Genomic DNA, 25,166 nt, shown 5'->3' on the forward strand with positions numbered 1-25,166 from the left:
CCACCTGCAGCGGCTCAACCCGTGGCCACACATCCTTTAACTTTCCTGCCATCAACAAATAGAGTCTGGTTGTCTCCTTGACTGTGGGCTCGCTAGGGCTTCCCTTCCAGCAAACACGTGGGGTGGAGAGGACACTGCGTGCCCCCAGACTGGGTCCACAAAGGCGGTAGGGCTCCCCCCTTAGCTCTGTCTCTGCTTCTCGGGACATGGACCTTTGGAGTCCTGAGCTACTGTGGAAGAACCAGCTACCCTGGAACGTCACGCAGGAAAGATGATCCAAGGATGGAGAGGGATGTCCGTGGTCCCCTAGACTCTCTGCCCCAGCTGTTGGGATGTGTCCACCCCAGGAGGCAGATAGGAGAATAAGCAATCTTATTTCATATGATTCCAGTCCCCGATCCATAAGTCACCCCAACCGATGCTGACTAGAATGAAGATGAGCAGGCACTATGGACTCTTGGGGTCTGTGAGCCTAGGAATGGCTGGTTTATGCCCCCATGTTTTGGAGTAACTTGTTAACGGCTGATAACACTGGAGCCCCAACTTACCTCCAATCCAACCATTTTGAGTGGGCTTTGTGGGGTGTTTTTCCCACCTGCAGCCCATCCCTTGGAGCACTGGGGTATAGATCTATCATAAGAAGTCTATAAGCTGTTCATGTTTGTACCGTGTTGAGTTTATTGAAAACTGGCTGAAGGAACTTGTGTTTATTGTTCAATGACAGTCGATGGTCTTAAAAAACCAATTCTCGTTGTAACTTGTGAATACTAAATTATGGATACAAATTAAATGATAGCAAGGGAAAATCTTAACTCTGATTGGAAGGTTGATCAAGAAGGAAGAGACCGAAGGCATGGAATATCTGTGGGTTTAGGACACTTTTTTCTGCAGGGAGAAAAAAAATCACTTAGGACCCACTAAGAGGTCACAAAGCCATGCCCGCTCCTCGCCAAAAAAAAGACCCTCCTTTGCATTTTCAGAGGAACTAGCCTACCTTTTTCCCCTGGTTTACTCCATGATCCCCAACTTCAACTCAGTAACTGGGAGTTTCACCAAAATCTGCCTTGCCCGAGGGTCTCCCAGCTCATCTAGGCTATAATCCTGCAAAGTCACCCGGATTCCTGAAGCAGATCTTTTTATCATCAGGGTAGCTTCCAGAATGTTAGAAATAAGATGAAATGGTGATTCCTTTCCTTTGGGGATAAAAGAAAAGATGAATTGAGGAGTCTTAGCAGTCTGTGTGCTGACAGTCCCCTTTGGGGAGAAAGCCCGACAAGATAACGATTGTATTTCAGCATCTCAAGTTCAAAGCTCTTTAAAACCAGCAAGTTCTGCAGTGCTCTGTATTGGGAGACCCTGTAGATGGTGAGATTAGGCATTCTTGAGAGAAAGAGACGGGAAGAATAAGAACGGACATCGCTAGAACATTAGCTGTCTGACTTTAAAGCCTTACCACAGGCTGGGGTGTGCCTGAGGGGCAGGCAGCTGCAGGTCTACCCCAGCTGTTGTCGGATGTCACTGGGAACACCTTCCCCCGCCCAACCAACCCAGCACATTGATGGGGGAAAGCGGACAAGACGCCACCTGCCAGCATATTACCGGATCTTCTGTTTTATTTGGGCAGAGCAGATGGAATGAGTAATCCATTCACTCCTTCCCTGAGAAATGAGGCCTCTCAATAAGCTCCCATAGTTAACAAGTAATATCTATTAACTGTTCATGATGCCCTGGAGTTGGTCGTCACACTGCCGTCTAGAATTGTGCTGTCAAGGAAAATAGCCACTAGCCCCTGGTGGCTCAGACAGTAAAGAATCTGCCTGCAATGCAGGAGCCCCAGGTTCGATCCCTGGATTGGGAAGATCCCTTGGAGAAGGGAATGGCTACCCACTTGAGTATTCTTGCCTGAAGAATCCCATGAGCAGAGTAGTCTGGTGGGCTACGTGGGGTTGCAAAGAGTTGGACACGACTGAGGAACTAACATTTCTAGCATTTGTTCACTTTCCCATTTAAAATTTAACTTAATTTACATTTAAAATTCAGTTCCTCAGCCACACCAGTTAGATTTCCAGTGCTCACTAATGACACGTGGATAGCAGTTACCATGCCAGACAGCAAAGATTCTAGACTGTTTCTATTGCACAGCTGCTCTAGGCCTTAAGCACACACACTGTCTCCATAGCCAGTGCTAGATGGAAAATGGGCCTGTTTGAATGTGATCCAGACATCTGGGGAAGAGCAAGTCTGTGCCTAAGGAGAGAGGCCACACCTGATTCAGCCCAGAAGGCTGTGCTGCCTACCAGGTGCTAACCCCTGTTGGCCTGTCACATTCCTGTGTCTCTAGAGAAAGAAAGGGAGCTATAGTTTACATGTGAAGTGACAGTCGCTCAGTCATGTCCAACTCTTTGTGACCCCATGGACTGTAGCACACTAGGCTCCTCTGTCCATGGAATTCTCCAGGCAAGAATACTGGAGTGGAGTGTTTGGGAACGCATGTAAGAATTAAAGATTTTAAAATTAAAAAAAATAATAATAATAATAATAAAAATTAAAAAAAAAGAATCCACAGAACAAGTCAAAACATAAGAAAAATAAATGTTTTTCTTGAAAAAAAAAAAAAAAGAATACTGGAGTGGGTTGCCATGCCCTCCTCCAGGGGATCTTCCCAACCCAGGGACTGAATCCAGGTTTCACCCATTGCAGGCAGATTCTTTAACAGCTGAGCCACCAGGGAAGAGTTTACATAATTCTCTATAAAAGCCCCCCTTTTCTAGTTTTTTTTTAAATTGAAATATAGTTGAGTTACAATGCTGTGCTAATTTCTGTTGTACAACAAAGTGACTCAGTTTACACACATATACATTTTTTTATAGTCTTTTCCGTTATGGTTTATCATAAGATACTGAATATAGTCCCCTGTGCTTTACAGTAGGACTTCTTTATTTGTCCATCCTCTGTGTAATAGTTTGCATCTGCTAATCCCAACCTCCCAAAAGGCCCTTTTTCTAAACTAACCTAACAACTCCTTCTCTTGTCAGGAGGCAGGACAGAGACCTCCCTCAAAAGAGTCAAGGCCTCAATAAATCTATTTTGGGTCTCATATCCTATTAATTTTCTTTAAGAACTTACTTGGTTTTTTAAGGAAAATTTTTTTAAACTTTTCATGTTATATTGGAGTGTAGCCGATTAACAATGTTGTGATAGTTTCAGGTGGACTGCAAAGGGACTCAGCCATACATATACATGTATCTATTCTCCCCCAAACTCCCCTCCCATCCAGGCTGCCACATAACAATGAGCAGAGTTCCCTGTGCTGTTAAGCAGGTCCTTGTTGGCTATCCATGTTAAATACAGCCATGTGTACATGTCCATCCCAGACTCCCTAACCATCCCTTCCCCCTTCATTCCCTCAATAACCATAAAGGAATTTACCTTCCTTGGCTAGACACCGCCACCTCTTGTTTTGAGGCTTCTTTAACTGGCACCTGCCTTTCCACCCCTCTTCTCTCTCTGATGCTTTGATAGGACTCTGCAGTTTGATCTTGTCTTAGCTGCTGAAGAGCCATTTTTCTAAACTCACTCAGTGATTACTGTGCAGGCCATAGGCCCGGAATCCTGGAATCCAAGCCTCGAATGCTGCCTCACTTATCTGAGAAGGAAATTCAAATATGTTTGCTCTGTCAAAGTGAAGCTATGTGTTGGAGTCAGCTATTGCTGTGTAATAAGCAGCCCATAAACCTCAATTGTATGCAATAACAGGCATTTATTTCTTATATATCTGTTCATTCTGGGGCCAAGATTGAGACAGGAGCAGCAGCTACTCAAGGGAAGGTATTCTCACAGTGATGGCAGAAGTGCAACTGATAGGGTAAGAAAATATGCCAGAATTCTAAGCTCAGCACTGGTGAACCACCACTTTCTGCTCTCATTCCAGTGTCCAAAGGACTTAGAAAGTTCATAGGAAGAACTACAAAGGTGTGTGAAATAGAGTGTAGGTCCAGAGTGAAGAATCAGGGCCAATGATTCAGTCTGAGACATGGTGCTAGACCATCCAGATTTTGGAAAGAGGAAGTGAGCACATAACTCACTGAATCCTGAGTTAGGTTAGTAAGGGTCATTGTTAGGTTGAATCCTGATTCAAGTGGGTGAGTTCTGGAAGTATCTGTTCTCGATGGCTGTGTTACAAACTATACAAAAAGTTAGTGGCTTGAAACAACAACCACTGTACAAGGCTCATAATTCTGTGGGTCAGCAATTAGAGCTCAGCGAGATGATCCTTCTGGTCTGGGCTGCTCTTGGCTAGGTTTGTTTAGTGTCTCGGGCTGGGAAGGCTGCATCTCATACTCTTCAGCAGGCTGGCTCACGTGCTGGTGGAAGGGCTCCCACTGAGAGCTAAGCTCGAGGTCTCTAGACACCTAGGTTAGGAGCTGGTGCCCCAGAACTTCTGCTGCATCCAATGGCCCAAAACAAGTCAGCCCAGATTGGGGATGGAGGAGGGAATAGATTGCACGTCTTGATGGAAAGAACTTTATGATCTTGGGTCATCATGTTTGCAGTTTACCAGATAGACCCAAAATATATATATATCATGATGGGAAATTAAAATGTAAGGCTTGGTCCCCATCTAAAATCTACCATATATAGTCAAGTTGAGGAACTAAAAGTACAAGTGTGAGTAGAATTCAGAGGAGGACGTGTCTGTTTCCTCAGTTTCTCCCTGTCCAGTGGGGGCATCACTGCATGCCCTGTCTTACTTGGTGAGACAAAAGCAAAAATCCAAAAGCATTTGACATTATATAATATACTATAATAGCAGCTAGTCATTATTAAGCCAACATCTCACCAGCAACAGTTCTCTGGGTCTGATCCAAGACCATCTCTGTGAAAGTCCAGCCCTAGCCAGTACCACCTGTCAGGTTTTTTCTAAGGGATAGAGTTGCAGCTGCTCATAACAGCTGTCAACAGCAGCTGTAACCATAACACTAAACCACAAGTTATTACACTTTCATTTTTTCTAGGAGGCAAAGTGACTGCAAACATATATTGTATCCTTTCTTCCCACAGGAGTGTATTTGTTCAAGAACAGTTGGCCACAAGTGAATACAAATAGTAACTCCTTAAAATATATATCTTTTCCATGGAGTCCCAGTTTTCCATTTCATCCCACTGAGAGTTTTAATACAACGCTCTCCTACTTCACATTTTTTTAATATCTTCATCTGGTTAAAATTTCTTTCGGATTGCCCTTTCTCCATATTTGTTGAATTCTGTTTTTCTTCTCGTTTATCTGTGGGGATAGTTACTGTAGGGAAAGTTTGTCCACTTTCCATAACTTTGGTCTACGGTAGCTTTGTAGGCTGTTGGTGAATTTGTTTCAGTAACAGTTATTGTTTTTAATATTGCTTGGATTTATAAAATATTTCAACTTAGTCCCTTGTGCTTAATCACTTAGTCATGTCTGACTCTTTGTGACCCCACGGACTGTAGCCCTCCAGGCTCCTCTGTCCATGGAATTTTCCAGGCAAGAATACTGGTGTGGGTTACCATTTCCTCCTCCAGGGGATCCTTCTCACCCAGGGATTGAACCTGCAGCTCTTGCGTCTCCTGCATCGGCAGGTGGGTTCTATACCACTAGCACCACCTGGGAAGCCCCTTAGTGCAATAAAAATTCATCAAAATTCAGAATGAAAGGTAAGTTCATGTTTCTTGAGTACCAACTACATCCAAACACTGCAGTAAGACTTGATGTTACCCTGTTTATCCTCATGACCTTAAAGAGGAGGGTTGTTAAGGAGTTTCTGCTGAGGAAACTGAAACTCAGAACAGTGAAGCACCTTTCCTAAGTTCTAGGAAGAGAGTAAAGAAGAGCAAGAATATTATTTACATCACTTTTCCTGATGGCAAAGCTGTGACATAAGTTATACATAGATTAAGTTAGAAATTGCAGTATTTTTCTCAAAACCATCCACTTTCGTACTTGGTTTATAGCAAGTGACCCAAAAATGGTGTTTAATTGAACAGAACCAAATCTATCTTCAGGGTACCAGGACAACTTATATCAAGAGGAAGTGATTATTTTTTGGTCTTATACTCCTGGGTTCTGATTCCAAAGGAAATAATGAGTTGGGTTGCCCAAAAAGGTGTTTGTGCTGGTAACGGAGCTGGGTCCGTCCTACATGCCACAACTGAGGATCCCACGTGCCACAACTAAGACCCAGCAGAGCCAAGTAAATTTCCTTAAAAATAGATAAATGAATGACGCATTGTAAGATGCAAGGACGAGAAGACTAAATCGTTCCTGGCCCATATTATATTAATTGTTCCACTAAGTTAGCAGTGAATGGAACCCCAGGGTAACTTCAAGTGGGAAGAATGTTCAATTGAGGGATTTGTGAGGTATTTAACCGTCACATTCTCTGAACAAGTGTAAACACTGGGTAATGATAAGTGACAGGATTTCATAAGGAGACATGGATTCACACAGGTAGAAGCAAATGTGAAGTAACTTTAAAGGAAATTTTCATCAGCTGCCAAGTTGAACAGATACCTTCAGGAAATAGCTGCAAACATGTTCATATGACCGATGAGTAGAGAGAGACCATCAGAATAACAGTAGCAAGTTGCTGCAATAGAAGCCCCAGGCACTCCTTGCCCCACGGAGACACCGATTTGACAACAATAATACGGACCAGATGTATGGACCATACACTGCCTGTGTGAGAACTTCAAAAACCAGTTGAAAGGTCACAGCACCCTAGGTGAGTTGCAATGCCAAAAGAGGTGCCCTGGGGCAAGTGGGAAAGTCCATCGCACTTAACCTGCCATGCTCCGTCCCCTCCCAGCAGAGTGCAACCTAATCAGGAGAAAACTCGCCCGTCTGGCTGCTTCTCCCTCTGGAGGGAAGAGAAAGGTGGAACGCACGTCCAGCGTGCTGCCCAGGGGATCAGTTTCTGTCTTGCCTGACCCTGATCATTAGCAGGGAAACCAGTAGCAACCTTGGGTGCCTGGGGGCCACTGGGAAGGAAGGTGAACCCCCACTCCCCTCGACTTGCCAGAGCTGGCGCTCTGAGCCAGCAGTATCACAAACAGACACAAAGGGGCACTCATCAGTAGAAACAGTGCATTTCCTCAGTCGGGAAATTATTACACATAGGAGCCTTAAAGAAGTGACCCCAGGAAAGGTTTGAGAAATCTATAGACTCTCTAACTGGGCTAATTGGACACGATTATCCGCTGGATCATGGAAAAAGCAAGAGAGTACCAGAAAAACATCTATTTCTGCTTTATCGACTATGCCAAAGCCTTTGACTGTGTGGATCACAATAAACTGTGGAAAATTCTGAAAGAGATGGGAATACCAGACCACCTGACCTGCCTCTTGAAAAATCTGTATGGAGGCCAGGAAGCAACAGTTAGAACTGGACATGGAACAACAGACTGGTTCCAAATAGGAAAAGGAGTACATCAAGGCTGTATATTGTCACCCTGCTTATTTAACTTATACACAGAGTACATCATGAGAAACGCTGGACTGGAAGAAACACAAGCTGGAATCAAGATTGCCGGGAGAAATATCAATAACCTCAGATATGCCAATGACACCACCCTTATGGCAGAAAGTGAAGAAGAACTAAAAAGCCTCTTGATGAAGTGAAAGAGGAGAGTGAAAAAGTTGGCTTAAAGCTTAACATTCAGAAAATTAAGATCATGGCATCCAGTCCCATCACTCCATGGGAAATAGATGGAAACAGTGGAACCAGTGTCAGACTTTATTTTTGGGGGCTCCAAAATCACTGTAGATGGTGACTGCAGCCATGAAATTAAAAGACGCTTACTCCTTGGAAGAAAAGTTATGACCAACCTAGATAGCATATTCAAAAGCAGAGACATTACTTTGCCAACAAAGGTCCGTCTAGTCAAGGCTATGGTTTTTCCAGTGGTCATGTATGGATGTGAGAGTTGGACTGTGAAGAAGGCTGAGCACCGAAGAATTGATGCTTTTGAACTGTGGTGTTGGAGAAGACTCTTGAGAGTCCCTTGGACTGCAAGGAGATCCAACCAGTCCATTCTAAAGGAGATCAGCCCTGGGATTTCTTTGGAAGGAATGATGCTAAAGCTGAAACTCCAGTACTTTGACCACCTCATGCGAAGAGTTGACTCATTGGAAAAGACTTTGATGCTGGGAGGGATTGGGGGCAGGAGGAGAAGGGGACGACAGAGAATGAGATGGCTGGATGGCATCACTGACTCGATGAAGGCAAGCCTGTGTGAACTCCGGGAGTTGGTGATGGACAGGGAGGCCTGGCGATTCATGGGGTCGCAAAGAGTTGGACACGACTGAGCGACTAAGCTGAACTGAACTGATCCCCAGTATAAGAACAATCTATAAAGCCTGAGAAAAGTGTCTATTTTCTTCAGATGCCCAAATCTCAACAGAAGATTGAAAGGCATACAAAGAAACATGGAAACATGGACACATCATAGAACTAAAATAAACCTCCAGAACATGACCCTAAAGAAAGGGAGACCTATGGACTGTCTGATGGGAGATTCCAAATAACTATCACGAAGATGCTGAGTGGACTGAGAGAGAAAACAGATAGCTAGATGAAATCCAGTAAACACGGTATGAACAAAAGGAATATATCAACAAAGAGAGATAAACTATTAAAAAGAATCAAACAGAAATTCTATAGCTGAGGAATAAAGTAACCGAATGGAAAGATTCACAGCAGGAATGTTTTGGATAAGCCAAGATACAGCAACTGTTCTCTTTCTAAATTACATTTTCAATTTTATAGAGTCCTAAGGCCTCTTGCCTGTCCTTCTGCCCCGTCTTGATAATCAGGGAGAGCAGAGGAAATAAATGTGGTAGAAACCTCATGCTGAGTACTTTCACGTTAGTGGGATTTGTGAAGAGGGAGGGTAGGTTGGAATTATGGGCTTAAAGAAGGATTTTGCAATTATCTTTCATTCTGTTATAATTAGGAAGCCTCTCTGTGGGCAGTGCAGGGACTGTGTGACCACACTTTGGTCTCAGAATTCAGTGGTACAGCATTCTTGAGGACCAGAAATATGTGCCGAGTTTCTGTAAATCTGGACGGTGGGTGCTGAGATGACCCACACAGCCCCCACCCTCAGCCATGTTGAGACTTCTCTGTGCATCTACAGGAACTCATGCAAGAGTTAAAAGTGTGAACGTGGCTGAGCCTGGAGGACTTTGTGCTCAGTGAAATAAGCCGGACACAAAGGGATAGACCTTGTATGATCCCACTTATCTCAAGTATCCGGAGTGGTCAGATTCACGCAGAGAAGGTGGAAGGGTGGTTGCCAGGAGCTGGGGGAGGGAATGAGGAGTTAATGTTTAATGGATACAGAGTTTGCAGAGATGAAAAAGGTTCTGAAGATGGATGGTGGTGAGGGTTGCACAAAAACATTTTTTTTTTACCATTTCAATAACTTTAAATTGATAAAGAGTCTATTCATTTACAAAATTCACTACTTCCATTCATTTGTTTAACAGCTAGGATTCAAAGTGTTAAAGATTTGAGGTACCCAAGTGGAACCAAACACTAAGTAATCATTTTAAGTGCCATTTCCAAAGAATGTGCCCCATGTTTCAAAATTATTGTTTGTAGCCTTCAAATGACGATACTAACATCCTACTAATGACCACATTATTCACTAATGTCACTGAACTGTACACTTAAAAATGGTGAAGATAGTAAGTCTTATATCATGTATATTACCCCAAAAACAGAGTGTAAAAAAAATGCAAGCAATATGGGATTCAGACTCTGTCAAATATGGACCTGAGTCTGCCACCTCCAGCTGTGGACCTCGGGAAGTCCCTCTGCTGTTCTAGCCTCTGTTTGCCTCTCTGTAAAATGGGACTGACCATGACCTCTGCCCAGGATTGTTGGGGGAGACGGAAGATGAGACAGGTTCATTAGACACCCACTCTGCAGGCACTGCCTTGGATATAGGGCTGTGGGGCGCCACTGACCTAAGGAAAGCAGAATGTTTATATGTCAGGAAAAGAATTTGAACTGCACTCTGATTTGAACCTTGCTGGGTATGGAATCGGTTGACTTTCAGCCCCTCTGGGCACCTGGAAGGTTGTCATTGAGGTTCACACTAGGACAGGTATACTCATTTCCTACCAACGCTGTCAAAAATTCCACAAACTTAGGCTTCAAACAGCACAAGTTGATTTTCTGAGAGTCCTGGAGGTCAGAAGTCTAAAGCTAGAGCATCAGTAGGGCTGTGTTTCTTCTGGAAGCTACAGAAGAGAATCCGATTCATCTTGTTTGGCTTCTGGAGGCACCGGCATCCCTTGGCTCAGGGCCCCTTCTTTGTGCCACTCCAGCCCCTTGTTTCTGTCAGCACATCTGCGACTCGCTCTGATTCTCTGCCTGCCACACAGGAGTTTGTCTTCACGGTGAGCTGTAAGCTCCGCAAGGTAGGGACCCGTCTTTCCTCTTATTTTTTCACTTGAGGCAAAAACAGTCTTTTCTATAATGCTTGCAAGCCTGGGCTTTGGAAACGGTCAGCTGACTCCACTGCTGGGCCCCAAGGTTAGCAGGCGGCCGTGGTCCTCAGTTTCTCACATCTGTAAAATGGAGACATTACGTAGCCCTGCATGAGCCAGCCGGGGCTGTCTTGACAGAGCATCACTCACTAGAGGGCTTGGACGACAGAAATTTGAAGTCTGAGATGCAGGTGTTGGCAGGATTTGTCTATTCTGAGGTCTCTCTTCTCGTCTGGTGGCCGTTTTCCTCCTGTGTCTTCATGTGGCCCTCCTCCCTCTGTATAATTTGGGTCCAGATGATACCACTTCCAGGTGGCTCAGACAGTAAAGTATCTGCCTGCAATGCAGGAGACCCGGGAGTTCGATCCTTGGGTCAGGTTGGGAAGATCCCCCGGAGAAGGAAATGGCAACCCACTCCAGTATTCTTGCCTGGAGAATCCCATGGACAGAGGAATCTGGTGGGCTAAAGTTCACAGGGTCGAAAAGAGTCGGACACGACTAAGCAACTTTCACTTCCTCTTCTTATAAGACTCTAGTCAATGTGGCTTAGAGCCCACCGTGCTGCTGCTGCTGCTGCTGCTGCTAAGTCGCTTCAGTTGTGTCTGACTCTGTGCGACCCCATAGATGGCAGCCCACCCGTAGGAACCTCTTTTTAACAGAATCACCTCTTTAAAGGCCCCAGGTCCTAAGGTCCTGGGAGTTAGGGCTACCAAAAATATGAATCTGAAAGAGACATAATCAAGCCCCTAGCATCCACCCTGTGCAGGAATGAAATGAACTAAAGCCTGTAGAGAAAAGTCATTTGTTTGGTGCCTGGCACATGTAAATATTCGATAAAAGGCTGCTGCCGCTGCCCTTCTTTTTTGAGGAAGTTAGCCAACACTCCCTCCTACCCCTTTCTATATCTGCCATGAAATAGTTCATATGTTTAGAAGAGGAACAAATGCTCCGTGTGCTTTCCATTTCCTTTGGATTTCCCCAGTCAGTGGTTATCTTTTACACTCGTGGCCAGGCCTAAGTGCTGAGACATTGCCAGTCGAAAGCAATGCCTGTTGTTTTCTCCCCATGGGTGGAATTTATATGCTGCACAAGGAGGCTGCTTATCTCTTTGAAATGCTCATTATCAAGTATGCCTGACAAACCTTCTTCAGCGCAGCAGTGCTGACTGGCTTTGGTTTTCATAGACCACTGTTTTTTAATTTAACATTTATTTATTTATTTTAGTTTATTATTAATTTATTTATTTGGTCTTAGTTGTGGCAAATGGGATCTTCGTTGCAGCGTGCAGGCTCTAGGTCCCTGACCAGGGATCAAATCCAGGCCCCCTGCATTGGGAGCACTGAGTCTCAGTCACTGGACCACAGGGAAGTCTCTATAGACCGCTTTTGCTTTGGTTGGCTTGTGCCCTCTGACTCCTGGGACCTAGAGTCGTGTCGTTTGTAGGAAAAGGGAGAAAGTGAGTCTTGCTTTGACAGATCCCAGCTGCTGGGCTGCACCAGAATTCTGCTGGGGAGACCCTTGTCCCTCTAAGGAGGAAACGAAGGGCTTTTCAGTATGGATGCAGATAACACGGGCCCAGCCCTCTTAATCAGCTTCCATGTCAGCTCTTTCAGAATGCCGGAAGTGATGACCGCATCAGCCCTCCCAGATCCTCATCTGGATCAAAAGACATGCCAAAGTGGTCAGAGCAGCTTTGGTCACCAGACCTCAAAACATCCCAAACACCCCTCAGCAGATAAATGGATAAACAATGGGAATAATGATCAGCAATAAAAAGGAACAAAGCCTTGACACACACGACACAGATGAGGCTGTTTGTAGGTTAGGCCCGTAGCCCCAGCTGGGAACCCAGCTGACAGCCTGCATCAGCCGCCAGCCACACCGCTGAACAAAGCTTCCGAGGATTCCAGCCCTCACCTTTGAGTCTCTCTAGCCAAAAGTGAGACCCAGCAATTGCACACTTCTTGTTTTATGCTGATGTGACTCTCAAAGCAAGTTTTTATTATAAATCTAAAAGAGATGTTAAAACAGAACTACTTTATAAGCAGAGTTATAGATGCCAACACTGCTAGTGTGGGGCTCTGAAATGGTCATAAGGAATACATAAAATCTGTTGTTGTTTCTCAAAATCTCTTACATACTGGCAGGGTTTCCTTCTGCATTGTAGGGGACAGGGGATGGCTGATAGTTTCTCATTTCTGATTATCTGGACATACCTCAGACTAACAGGTGGTTGCAGGCTGGGCCAGTGGTCTCAACCCCTGCCAGATGTTAGGAATCACCTGGGACGCTTTGAGAAATCCCAACGGCCCAGCCAGAGCCTGAATCCACCAACTCAGCATCTCTGGGGGTGGAACCTAGGCATCAGTGTTTCCTAAAGCTTCCAAGAGATTCCAGTGTGCAGCTCTGATTCGAAAGGTCTGGGGTGCAAAAAAAAAGAAGGGAGCTTCCTGGTGGTTCAGTGGTTAGGGCCCCCATTGCTAGGACCCGGGTTCTATCCCTGGTTGGGGAACTAACATCCCCCAAGCTGTGTAGTGCAAAAAAAGAAAAAGATAAAGTCTGACATGGGCTTGGGAATCCATTGTCAGATTCAGGTCACTCTTAGGATCAGCTAAGTTGAGTAACCTTGGCAAAGCTGTGACCATGTGGGCTCTTGAATTCAGACCTGGTCAAAATACGGCTCGGTCACTTTCAAACTGTGAACCTTGGGTAGGTTATGTAGCCTCAGTTGACTCATCTGTAAAATGGGATGAGTAAACGATTGGAAAGGAAAAGGCAAGTGAAGTGCGGTGTGTAGTATCTGGCCCATAAGAACCAATTTTTAAACGTTGGCTATTAAGGAAGGGGCTGCATCTCAGGCCATGACCTCCCGGGAAACACTTACTATCGGGTCCCTGAAGGCCCCAGATCTTCAGAGGGGCGTTTTCTTTCCTGAGAGTGAGACAGGGTGCTCCAGGTAAAGCCATTGTGTTCCTGATGCCTCCACGCACAATGTTCCTCTCACCCCAAAATCTTAGTGCCTCCGAGGTTTTTGTGCGGATCCTTAACACGCTGCTGAGGGACTGATGCAGGTAAAAATGATTGTTCCAGGTGGAGAATTGAACGTTGGAGGAGCACAGGCCCCTGTTCCCGCACCACACGTGGAGGATGAGGCTGGGAGACTGGGAGACTGCGCTCAGGCCTGCGGACCAGGGGGTGGGCTGAGTAGGAGATGGAGAGGAGGCACAGGTGGAGGGGCGAGACCCCCACGCCCTTCCCTCCCCACGTCTCAACTTTCTTCAAACCAGATAACACCACACCCTTACTGTTGTACCTTCCACGCTGCACTTTGATTCCACACCTAAGCCTCTGAACCGCTAAGGCACTAAGTACTCCCCCTTTACGTGGTCATCCACAAAGTGAGATTAACACAGATACTTAGATAACCTCTCCCCTCGATTTGGCTAGAAGCTGCCAGCTCTTTGGGGAAGGGGCCTTGTCGGCTGGCAGGTGTGACTGGCTGCCACAGCCTCTGCTTCACTGCTAAATGCAAATCAAGGCTGGGTATATTTTGGTGTTACTGTGTTTTAATCCTCAAGATCTTTAATACAGGGGAAACGATCTGCCAAGCATCCATTAAAGAACGGTTCCTGGGTTCAGTCTGCCATGGCTGCAGGATTGATTCATGGGCGTCACCTATTCTCTCCACCGTGAGTCACAGAAGTTACTTAAAATACGTTGCCTGACGCATCGACTGGGGCTGCATGAGCCACACAGACTAGCAGCCAGTATTTGTTAGTACGAAAATGTCACTGCACACCCCCCGAGATCAGAATGTGACCGTTTCCACACCCAGAGGGGCAAGTGCTTCCTTTCCAACCTGGCGCTCCCACGGGGGGCGGCCACCCACCTTCCCTTTGGAGATGTCACAAGTCAGGTTGGTTCCTGAGATGATGCAAGTCCCATTCTGTGTCAAGCAGGGGGTAGACGTCTTCACTTTGAAGTACGCTGTACACATTTCCTCTCCTCTGTAACTTGATGATGCAGAGACATGTGGCTCCTTCCAGGTGTGAAATAGACCCTTCTAAGTCCATACCCAAGCCTGTGGACTGGAAAGGAGCCGGCCCTCCTGTTTTTCCATCCTCTTTGGCTTCAGCATTTTAATTTTCAGAGAGACCAGAGGGAAATAGGACATCTTCCCCACCGTGCTTCCACTACTGTTTCTGTCAGCATGGAGAGCATCATGTAATGGAAACACTAATGGCTAATAACGCAATCGTGTGCTATAGCCAGCTTCTTACTTCCAGAAGCTTCAGCGCAAATACATGGTCTTGAAGTGAAGTGAAAGTCGCTCAGTTGTGTCTGACTCTTGGCAACCCCTCCAGGCCAGAATACTGGAGTGGGTAGCTTCCCCCTCTTCAGGGAATCTTCCCAACCCAGGGATCAAACCCAGGTCTCCCACATTGCAGGTGGATTCTTTACCAGCTGAGCCACCAGGGAAACCCATCCATGATCTTAGCTGTCTTATTTCTGAACTTACATGATACATATTAACTTCGTTTTCCATCAACACTTCCAGAGCAGGCAATGGCAACCCACTCTAGTACTCTTGCCTGGAAAATCCTATGGGTGGAGGATCCTGGTAAGGCTACCGTCTATGGGGTCACACAGAGTCAGACACGACTGAAGTGACTTAGCAGCAGCAGCAGCCATCAACACTTCAAATGCAGAGAAGCCCCACTGCACTTTGGAGACCCCAGTCCCATGGGGATGCGTTACAGATCAAGAGAGTAAAATGATCACTCAAGCCCAGACATTGTCCTTTTAGGCTTCATAATTGATAAAATGAGGAAATACTTGCCTCTGATGTGTACCTGTCTCCTAACCCAAATGATATAAATTTAAAAATAGATAAATTCACTGTGCTTTAGAGTTCTTTATACTGTCTTTTCAATAGATCAAGTAGGAAAAACTTGGAAGAGAGCAGGAATTTTCTGGCCTGGTTCTTCACTGTACAAAAGGGTGGTTTCCCAGCACCTTTTCTAAAAATTACACTATTTATTTATTTTTGGCTGTGCTGGGTCTTCATTGCTGCAAGGGCTTTCTCTTAGCTGTGGTGTGCAAGCTTCTCACTGTGGTGGTTCCTATGGACCTATTTATTCTTTTTCAGAATTTTTTTCCCCTTGTAGGTTGTTAGAAAATATTGACCTTAGTCCCCTGTGCTATACAGTGGGTCCTTGTTGGCTATCTGTTTTATATATATTAACATATCTGTTAATCCAAAAATCCTAATTTATCCCTCCCTCCTCTTTCCCCTTTGGTTACCCTAAATCTGTTTTTCATGTCTGTGGATCTAGGTCTGCCTTGCCAGTCAGTTCATTTGTGTTGCATTTTTAGATTCCACATATAAGCAATATCGTGTGATACTTCACTCCTGCGTGTGTATCTAGAGAAAACTATAATCTGAAAAGACGCATGCACCGCTATGTTCCCTGCAACAATATCTACAACAGCCAGGACATGGAAGCAACCTAAGTGTCAACTGGCAGATGAATGGATAAAAAAGCTGTGATGTGTATAGACAATGGGTTGTGTTTTTGAGCTTACAAGTGTGTGTGTGTGTGAATGCTAACTCGGATTATTGGATCATTGTGTAAATCCATGGTTAGGGTTAAAGCAGACACTGTAGGTGTCCCCTCCCATGACCCCTCATCCTCACCTTTTGAGTTCCCACTGGCCTGACTTCCCCATGCCAGAGCCTGCATTCTTCTATCTGAGGGCTCTTCTTGGCCAGGGCATGAACATTCTGGTTGCAGCCCTCAAGCAGTGACTGGTGGAAGTAGGTGGATAAATACCCCAGCTCACTCTCCCCTTGGAGGAGATAGGGAAGAGGCTTGCTCTCCAGGGCCCCTCAGAGCACCCCACCAGGATCATGCCCCACCAGGATAGCACCTGCCCCCAGGATAGCGCCCCACCAGGATTTCGCCCCAGTCACTTGCTGCTATGTCTTTATCTTTTCATTACCTGCCTCACTTTCCCCAACAGTGTTTCTTAGAATCACTTCCCAAATATAGTATATGCACTCAAATCTTGCCCTGGACTCTGATTCTGGGTGAATTTAAGAAAACACATCTGATGACTTGAAATTACCCTAAATGCCCTTCTTTTATAGGCAAACTCATATAGTCCCTAGTGCTGGCGCGACAATACCTGGCAGTGAGCACAGGCCCCACGCCTGTTCCCAGGAGCACACACCCGCACAGTCCTTCCTTAGGGTGGCTCGTCTCCCCGAGAATGCTGATGTATGCGAGAACACTCTGAGCTACCAAGTTCTGAAGGCCTAGCAGGCCGCATTTACATCCAACATAAGAGCTCCTGCACCTAATGTTCTAAACGATTGGGAAGTTCAGATTGTTACAGCGTCCCTGGTGGTTGTTTGGTTCGGTCAATGCAGAGTCGTCAGGAGACTGCTGTATGCCTGCATGGTCCCAACGTGGCCTGATCTTTATTTAAGTATGTCTCCAATAGCAGCTTCTTCACTTGTCATTTGTTTTCCTTACATGAAACTAGAACTCAGAGTAGGTTTTCTTAGGGAAAATGTAAAATTTTAAATATGAATTCACTTTCTGTTCCTGTTTGCAAAGAGTAGTAAGAGGACATTCATAGTCTTATTTTGCAGTTTATTATTGTCTTTTTATATGGCCTGACTCTGACTGTCCATTCTTAGTAGAAAATTTCCAGAAAGCAGGAGCCATTTGTATTTAGGTGACTTTTCCCAGGACTGAAGCATTTTGAACGTGTACTTGAATAATGAACAGACAGTAGTGTCAAGTCCTGCCCCTCACCTGCTCTGACCTCCAGCACCATTGGATGCCCTCAGACCATGTGAGGGACACCCTAGAACCCCAGCCTTCCTCCAAATCTCCTGGCTGTCTTGCCTGAAATAAGAATTGGCTGTGGGAACTGTGTCAGCTCAAAAGCTTGGAACAAGACTCATGTTATGATTTTCAAATCCCTTTTCCATGAAATTTGTGTGAAATAACAACATTTCTCTGAAATGATAGCAGTGTTATGTTTATGCCATATAACTGTTATGGTGTTCTGCCTGCTTAAACGGGTTTTTAAAAAAGGCAAAGTGTTCATGAGTTGAGGATATTCATTCTTTTTAAAATGTGTCCACAATGTCAAATCCCATTTTCCATCAAGGAAAAAATATTTAAATTTTATTATATATGCCATCTATCCACATGTATGATGTGCATGTATTACCATATATGCCAATAGATATAGAGAGATTTGCAATACAAATCCATGCACAGAAAATATATAGTTCTATCATAAACAATTAATTTTAACTCCCTAGCAGGAGTCAGAATTCCAAATGATCACTCAGTATTTGAATACAGGAGGAGGTGTTTTCCTCTGTTTTAGAAGTGTGTGTGTGTGTTTTTTTCTTTTCGCCTCATGCCACTCTGAAATTAAATGAAATTATAAGAAGGAAACTGAAGCTGCATATTCAATAGAAGAAGTGCGAAATGCACTCCAGAAATAGAAGAGAAATATCAAGATGCAATTCCAGCTGGGAGGGATTCCTAGAGCGAAAGGGGAAGGACAGAGCCTCTGGCTTTAATTTACAGAGGAGTCTGCCAGTGATGACCTCTTACAGTTCTCGCTGTCTGTATTATTGATTAATGAGGTCAAGGGCAGCGTCACTTACTGCTGACTTTCTCTGGGGACCCGTGTTCACTCTGCAGAGTGTTCGGAAGATGCTGTCTGCCGGCAGTTGCCAAAGAGCCTCCCATGTTGAAGCAAGGGTGCTGACAGATCCCTCTGTGCCCACGGGTGCATTCGGGATCTAAGTCAGATGGTGCTGGCTTCTGTCTAGAGATAAAAGGCCCTCCACCGAGAAGCGGAGAGAGTGGCTTGGACCCAAACATCAGTGTATCTATGTCTGTGGAAAAGCTAACACTTCCATCACCAAACAATGAGCTGTGTTGGTATTAAAACAAAAAGAAGAAGAAGGGAAACATAAACTACCTAAGTGGAATAGTTTCCGAGTTTCCTCTTTCCCTCCTGGGATACGTCCATAGCACGCCCATATCCCTGTCTGCAGTTCTCTGGGTCACTCCTTCTGCCTTGATTTCTTGCTCGGGCTGTCTTTAAAGCATGGTATTTTTATATTGAGCTGTGAGTGTGTGAAAGTGTTTTAGTTGCTCATTCGTGTCCAACTCTTTGCACCTCTATGAACTGTAAGCCAACCAGGCTCCTCTCTGTCCATGGGATTCTGCAGGCAAGAATACTGGAGTGGGTAGCCATTTCTTCCTCTAGGGGATCTTCCTGACCAGGGATTGAAGCCAGGTATCCCGCACTATGGGCAGATTCTTTACCATCTGAGCCACCTGGGAAGCTGTGATCACTGCTTTTTGGTCTGTCACCAAATGCCCCTGCCCAATGGCTTGAGGTCATGGAGAAAAGAAGCCTCCACGGGGGATGTCACAGATGGGTGTCTGCTTCCACCCTGCCTCTGTTTACTCACAGTAGCGTAGTGTATGGGGTCAGGCCCATGAGATCCAAGCTTTAGGGTTCAGATCCCAGCCCTCATCCCACTGCTAGCTGTACCAGTGTGTTCAAGACTTCAACTTGGCCATGCCCACACTGCCAGCCAGTGAGGGTGGCATTGCCCACCTTATTGGTTGCTGTAGGACTGAATGAAATAAACCTTCCGGGCCCTCTTGTTTGCAGGAGGTGTCAGAGAAGTCTTTCTTATTGTGGTGAGTAGTGGTCACAGAAGAGGAAAGTAGAGGACACCAGGTCATGATCACAGCTTGCACTGTAGATGCTGCAGAATCAAGGCTGCTTTAATGCCCTCGAGACTGTGGGGAATCATTCTTCTCTGGTTTGACTTCTTTCTTGTCCTCCAGTTCATTGCTTCTATAGAAAGAAAATTGGTTTTGCCAAAATAGACTCGCAGACATAGGAAACAAACTTGCGGTTACCAAAGGGGAAAGGGGATGGGGGAGGGATAAATTAGGAATTTGAGATTAACATATACACACTATTTGTATGACACAGGTAACAAGGACCTACTGTGTAGCACAGGGAACTACATTCAATATCTTGTAATAACCTGTAATGAAAAAGAATCTGAAAATATATATATATATGTGTATATATATATATATATATAACTGAATCACTTCACTGTATACCTGAAACATTATAAATCAACTATATTTCATTTTTTTAATTTAATAAATAAAAAAATTTTAATTGGTTTTGGTAATTGTAGGCTTTGAATCTAGAGCTGAAACGTGGAGATGGTCTATACATTAAAAACTCTTCTATTTATAAAGAGATACAGTAGATCAGTATCCAGGCAAATCTGACATTTAGACCTAATGGGATGTGTGTTTCTTAGAGCAGTAAATCTAAATGGATAACTTGCATTACACTTTCTCACTTTTATTTTAGTTTTTATTTTCATTAAAGTTATACACACAGAGCTTAAAGAGGCAACCAGTTCCAGGTGGCTTCCTCCTATCCCACCAGTGCCAACCTGCCACCCTTCAGAGGCAACTGCTTTCCACTGGTTTGGTTGTTCCTCACTCCATGTCTCCAGATCAGGTGCCTCTAGAGCAGTGACTCGACCTTTCAGTTTCAAGTGTTCTCCAAGGCTTTACAGTATGGAGGAGGAGGGTTAAGGTCTTTTTCAGCCCTCAGTTCAGTTCAGTTCAGTTCAGTCGCTCAGTCATGTCCGACTCTTTGCAACCCCATGAATCGCAGCACACCAGGCCTCCCTGTCCATCACCAGCTCCCAGAGTTCACTCAGATTCATGTCCATCGAGTCAGTGATGCCATCCAGCCATCTCATCCTTGGTCGTCCCCTTCTCCTCCTGCCCCCAATCCCTCCCAGCATCAGAGTCTTTTCCAATGAGTCAACTCTTCGCATGAGGTGGCCAAAGTACTGGAGTTTCAGCTTTAGCATCATTCCTTCCAAAGAACACCCAGGGCTGATCTCCTTTAGAATGGACTGGTTGGATCTCCTTGCAGTCTAAGGGACTCTCAAGAGTCTTCTCCAACACCACAGTTCAAAAGCATCAATTCTTCGGCGCTCAGCCCTGCTCACTCCAAATGCCCAGCCCTCCATCCTCACCAAACACGTACACCATTAATTTACTTAGACAGCAGTCTGTACTGCGTTTATTATGACTGTGTGACAACTGTTCATAGCTCAGCCAATACCAGGCAATGATTCGTCTTCCTTCCCTGCACCACTCTGCGCTTTCCCCGTGGTGTATGGCTGTCTCTGTTGCTGTTGTTCTAGGCCGCAGGGCTCTGTCCCCAGCCACTCTGCGCTTTCCCCGTGGTGTATGGCTGTCTCTGTTGCTATTGTTCTAGGCAGCAGGGCTCTGTCCCCGGCGCTGTCCAGTCTCCTTCCTGTGGGTCCAGAACCGTAAGATATCCCATTGATTTTGTCCTCCTGGTGTCATTTCTGCTGTGTCTTCTGACCAGCTGCAAAAGTTTCTTTTAGAATCGCCTCTTACCATCTCTCTAGAATCTTCTTTCACCACCATTCTGGAGATCTTTCCTTATTACAATAGATTTTTCTTGTTTGATGTGAGGATTTATTTTGCCAACATTCTATGCAACAAGTGCTTTACTCCCTGATTTTAGTGGAGCAATCTTCTAGCAGCTTTTTGGAAAAGGATACATGGGAAGTCAATTTTTTGAGATAACTGAACTTTTATTTTTATTCTGCTCTCACACTTAATGAGCAATTTGGTCAGGTGTAGAATTCCAGGTTGAAGTCATTTTCCTTTCTAATTTCAAAGTCACTCCTCCATTGTCTTCTAGCTCTCAGCTCTCTGGCTGAGAAATAAAATGTTATTCTTCGTATATCATCCTGTTTCTCTCTCTCCAGTGACTTCTAGGACTCTTGCATGGTTCCAGTAGTCAGAATACTCACAATGACGTGCCTTGCTGTGCATCTTTTTGTCCTTTGTGTCAGAAAAATGGAAGTCCTTAACATCTGAGAGCTTTTCTTTAATTATTTATTCAATCATTTCCTCTCTTCTGTTTCTGAAACTTCTCTTCTGTAAATGCCAGGTCTCCTGTCTCAGATAAGGTCGGGGATATACAGTCACTGGTCTATTTGAAGTGAGGGAAGAAGTTTGCAGTTAAATTATTTAAAAAACTTTTTTTATTTTATATGGAAGGATAGTTGATTAACACTGTTGTAATAGTATTAGGTGGGATTAAATTTCTGCAACAGTCTTGTAGTCATCCCATTTTCAGGCTTCCTTTACCACCACTTCTGGAGCTTGGCCCACTGCCAGCTGAAAGACTTTGATTGTTCAATTGTTCTGCTTTCCAGCCTCCAAAATTTTGTTGCTCTGATCAATTCTTCTAGTCTTTTTCTCTCCTAGGTTTATGTCTTGTTTAAAAAAAAAAAATCCCTTTGCTGTAACCCTATTATAGTATAATAAGAAACAGCAGTGGTACTGGGATGTTCAGTCCACCTATCTTTAACTAGAAATCCAAGGGATTTTTAAGAAAATTCAGAGTTGATACTTGCCACGCGTTCTAAGTCCATTTGCTTAATTATAATAAATTTTAAAATATTCACCACCTTTTATGACCTGATGGAACGTGAACAATCTAGTCCAATTTGTCCTCTTCCGTAGATGGTGAGTGGTGGCCACAAGCTCTCAGAGGAAACAGTCCAAGGAGAGATGATAAAAGGCTGGAGAGGACTCTCTGTTCTAAAGTGATTCTTGTGGCACAAGTCCTTTTCTTGACAAGCCCTTCATCTGTAACTTGGATCTGCAAATACCAAACCAAGCAAGGCAAAATTAGCACAGAAAATACTCAGTGTCCCTACAGTGGTGGAAGAGTGTGTTAACAGAAAGAGGCTGCCCTCGTTATTCATTTTTAGTTCTATTTAAGCCATATCTTTCATGTTATTTGAATCCAGAATACCTTCTCTGGTTTGGCTTTGCCCTGATCTTTTCTTTACAGTTGGACCTAGTCGTCCAGGAAGGAAGAGACACCAAAGGTGGTGTCCCTGGAATCCCTTTTCAAATTGTCTTTGCTCCCTGTTGTTATCGTAGCTCAGAGTAGCATTGGCTTCGTCCTTTTCTGCTTATGAGGCAAGGGCAAAGGCAGCTAGGTGAGTCCTGTGGCCATGGGGTGGCTGACACTTTCCTGGGGAGGTGGGAGGGAGTGAGAATGACAGCCTAGGAGGCACCTCTGACCTAGGACTCTCCCGGGCTCCTTTTGCAAAGAGTCTGCAAAAATGGACCTGCTTTGCAAAACACAGGGAAAATACCAGGTTTCCCTCCATGAAAGACTCTGAAGGACTTACCCAGGGGAGAGCACTCTCCTCCAGAACAGGGCCCCTCCACCCACAATGCCCTACCCGTCCCCTCCCCTCCTTCGGCGCCAGGGGTCTCCTTCACCTGCAGGAAGTCCACACACAGGAGGCCAAGGCTGCTTAGCCTCCAGCAAAGTGTCCACTGGTCTCAGCAGAGCCACCACCTCTAAGATAGCATTTTCTCCACATCAATAGGCAAATCAATCTTTTAAAAATTCTGATTAAGCCAGAGGTCAAGTGTCAACAAGGACAGGCATATCACAGAGATGAGAGAAGAGGCTGGGGGCCTTCAGAAGGGCATGCCCAGCTCTGGGCAGAGTGCTGGCAGGGACAGCAAGTCAGGAGGCTCCTCCCCTCTCCTTGGGATCAAGGATACCGAGGCTGGCAGATTCCTGGGAGACCTCAACCTGGTTTTACAGAACCTTCCTCAGATAGTCTGTCTAACCCAGCCTTGCCTCTCCTTTGGAGGCCAGATCGGAGTAACAGCTGGGCAGCCCTCCCCCTTCCCCAGTTCCCTCCCTGTCTTCTCTCCTGGGCATCTCCCTATAATGAAGTCCTGGCAGGTTCAAACCCATCCTGGCACCTGATTTTCGGGAGACCGGACTACTGCGCCTGAAGACCTTCAGTGAATTCCTGCCGACTGGCAATGGGCTGGGCCTAGGGCAGAGAGAGAAGCGCTGAGTTGCGTCCGGGTCATCACTGACTGTAACGCCGGAGCCGGGCTGTGTCCCTCGAATGGTCCATGTCCTGTTTCTCACCTGCCGCCCCTTCCCCCCAGGTCGTGGCTCTCTCCTCCTGGTGCCTGCTGAGGGACTCCATTTACTACACGCTGTCCGTGGTCGCGCTCATCGTGGTAAGTGTGTGCCGGGTACCTCGCCTCTTCTCTCCAGATCACCCTTCTCAGCTCGGGGCAACTTGGGACTCCTCCAGGTGGAACAGGTGCATAGAGGCAGCTGCTCTGGTCACCCAGAACCCAGCCCAGTGGTTCCGGTGCTCAGAACAGGAGGTGGCTCTGCTCACCTGGCTCCATGAGCGTCCCCTGATGCTTTCCTGGGATTCTCAGGACCCTTTGCTCTCACCTTCCTCATGGGCTCTGCTGTAACTCACTTCAGTGTCCCCGAGTGTAGACCTCCCTTCCTCATCCTGCCTGTCCCACACTCCCTGTGGCCATTCCCGCCTTCATGGGGACACCCCACACTGTGTCCTTAGTGGTGGGTGTCTCTACTGGACACCTTCCTGTCCCAGGTCCAAGTGTCTCTACACATAGAATGAGTTCCCCAAGGCTGGACCTCCTCCTGTATTCCAGCCCCCTACTCCCATCCTAGCCACCTAGCCTGGGAAGGATGTTAAACAGATCTTCCCACGGTTCCCACCATAGGCATTGGCTTCATTGTCCTGTGGATTTTCACTTTGTGAAGATATCCGCAGTGTGCCCCCTGCAGCCCCTCTTGCTTGAGGCTCTTTGCATCTCTGGCCTGAACTGACAGAGCTCATTGCAGAGTGATGTAGCAAGTAGCATCACTGTCAGCCACCCCTACTCACCACCGCCATCAGTCCTCAGAGCCGTGCAGACGCTGTCTCTGCAAAGAACACCTGCAAATGCCAGTCCTTTGTTTAATGAGCAGTGGCTCCAGGTCCCCTGTGGGGACAAACCCAGGCTGAGCCATCCAGGAATAGAAGGGCAGCAAAGCAGAAAGAACGCTGATGAGGGTGGGAGATCTGACTCCCGGTCCTTCTCTCTCTCGCTCTCCTGACCTTAGAGGAATCAGTCTCTCCAGGTCTTAGTTTTCACACCTACCGGACAGGAATAGATCCTCTCAAGGATTTACTTACCTGTTTACAAAGCACTTTACCTGTATAGTATTTCATTGTAAATCTTTATGCAAATAAGGGCTTCCCTGGTGGCTCAGACGGTAAAGAAGCTACCTGCAGTGCAGGAGACCGGGGTTCAATCCTTGTGTCAGGAAGATCCCCTGGAGAAGGGAATGGCAACCCACTCCAGTGTTCTTGCCTGGATAATTCCACGGACAGAGGAGACTGGCAGACTACAGTCCATGGGGTCACAAAGTTGGACACAACTAGTGACCAACACATACACACATGCAAATAAGTCAAAAGTGACATTTAATCCAAGATTTTGCCCAAGGAATCATGTGGGTACTTCAGTCAATAGCAAATCCTACAACAAAGATCTTGGTTTACAACCGCAGTCCCCACATTCCAAGGGTGACAGGTGATCAGGAGAGTGGAGACCAGCCCCAAGGAGGAGCAGGGCTCAGACACCCG

The 25,166-nt window shown here is 45.7% G+C and overlaps 1 protein-coding gene across 1 annotated transcript in view; it reads left to right on the forward strand.

Annotated features, from left to right (window-relative positions):
- Positions 1 to 25,166, forward strand: part of SLC24A3 (solute carrier family 24 member 3) — a 425,626-nt gene that overhangs the window by 357,401 nt on the left and 43,059 nt on the right. Inside the window, exon 7 of the mRNA XM_069547821.1 lies at positions 23,659 to 23,733. Within this exon, the coding sequence (XP_069403922.1) occupies positions 23,659 to 23,733 (75 nt within the window). The remainder of the gene's footprint in view (positions 1 to 23,658; positions 23,734 to 25,166) is intronic.

The sequence above is a fragment of the Ovis canadensis genome, chromosome 13, assembly GCF_042477335.2.
Source record: "Ovis canadensis isolate MfBH-ARS-UI-01 breed Bighorn chromosome 13, ARS-UI_OviCan_v2, whole genome shotgun sequence".
Taxonomy (NCBI): domain Eukaryota; kingdom Metazoa; phylum Chordata; class Mammalia; order Artiodactyla; family Bovidae; genus Ovis; species Ovis canadensis.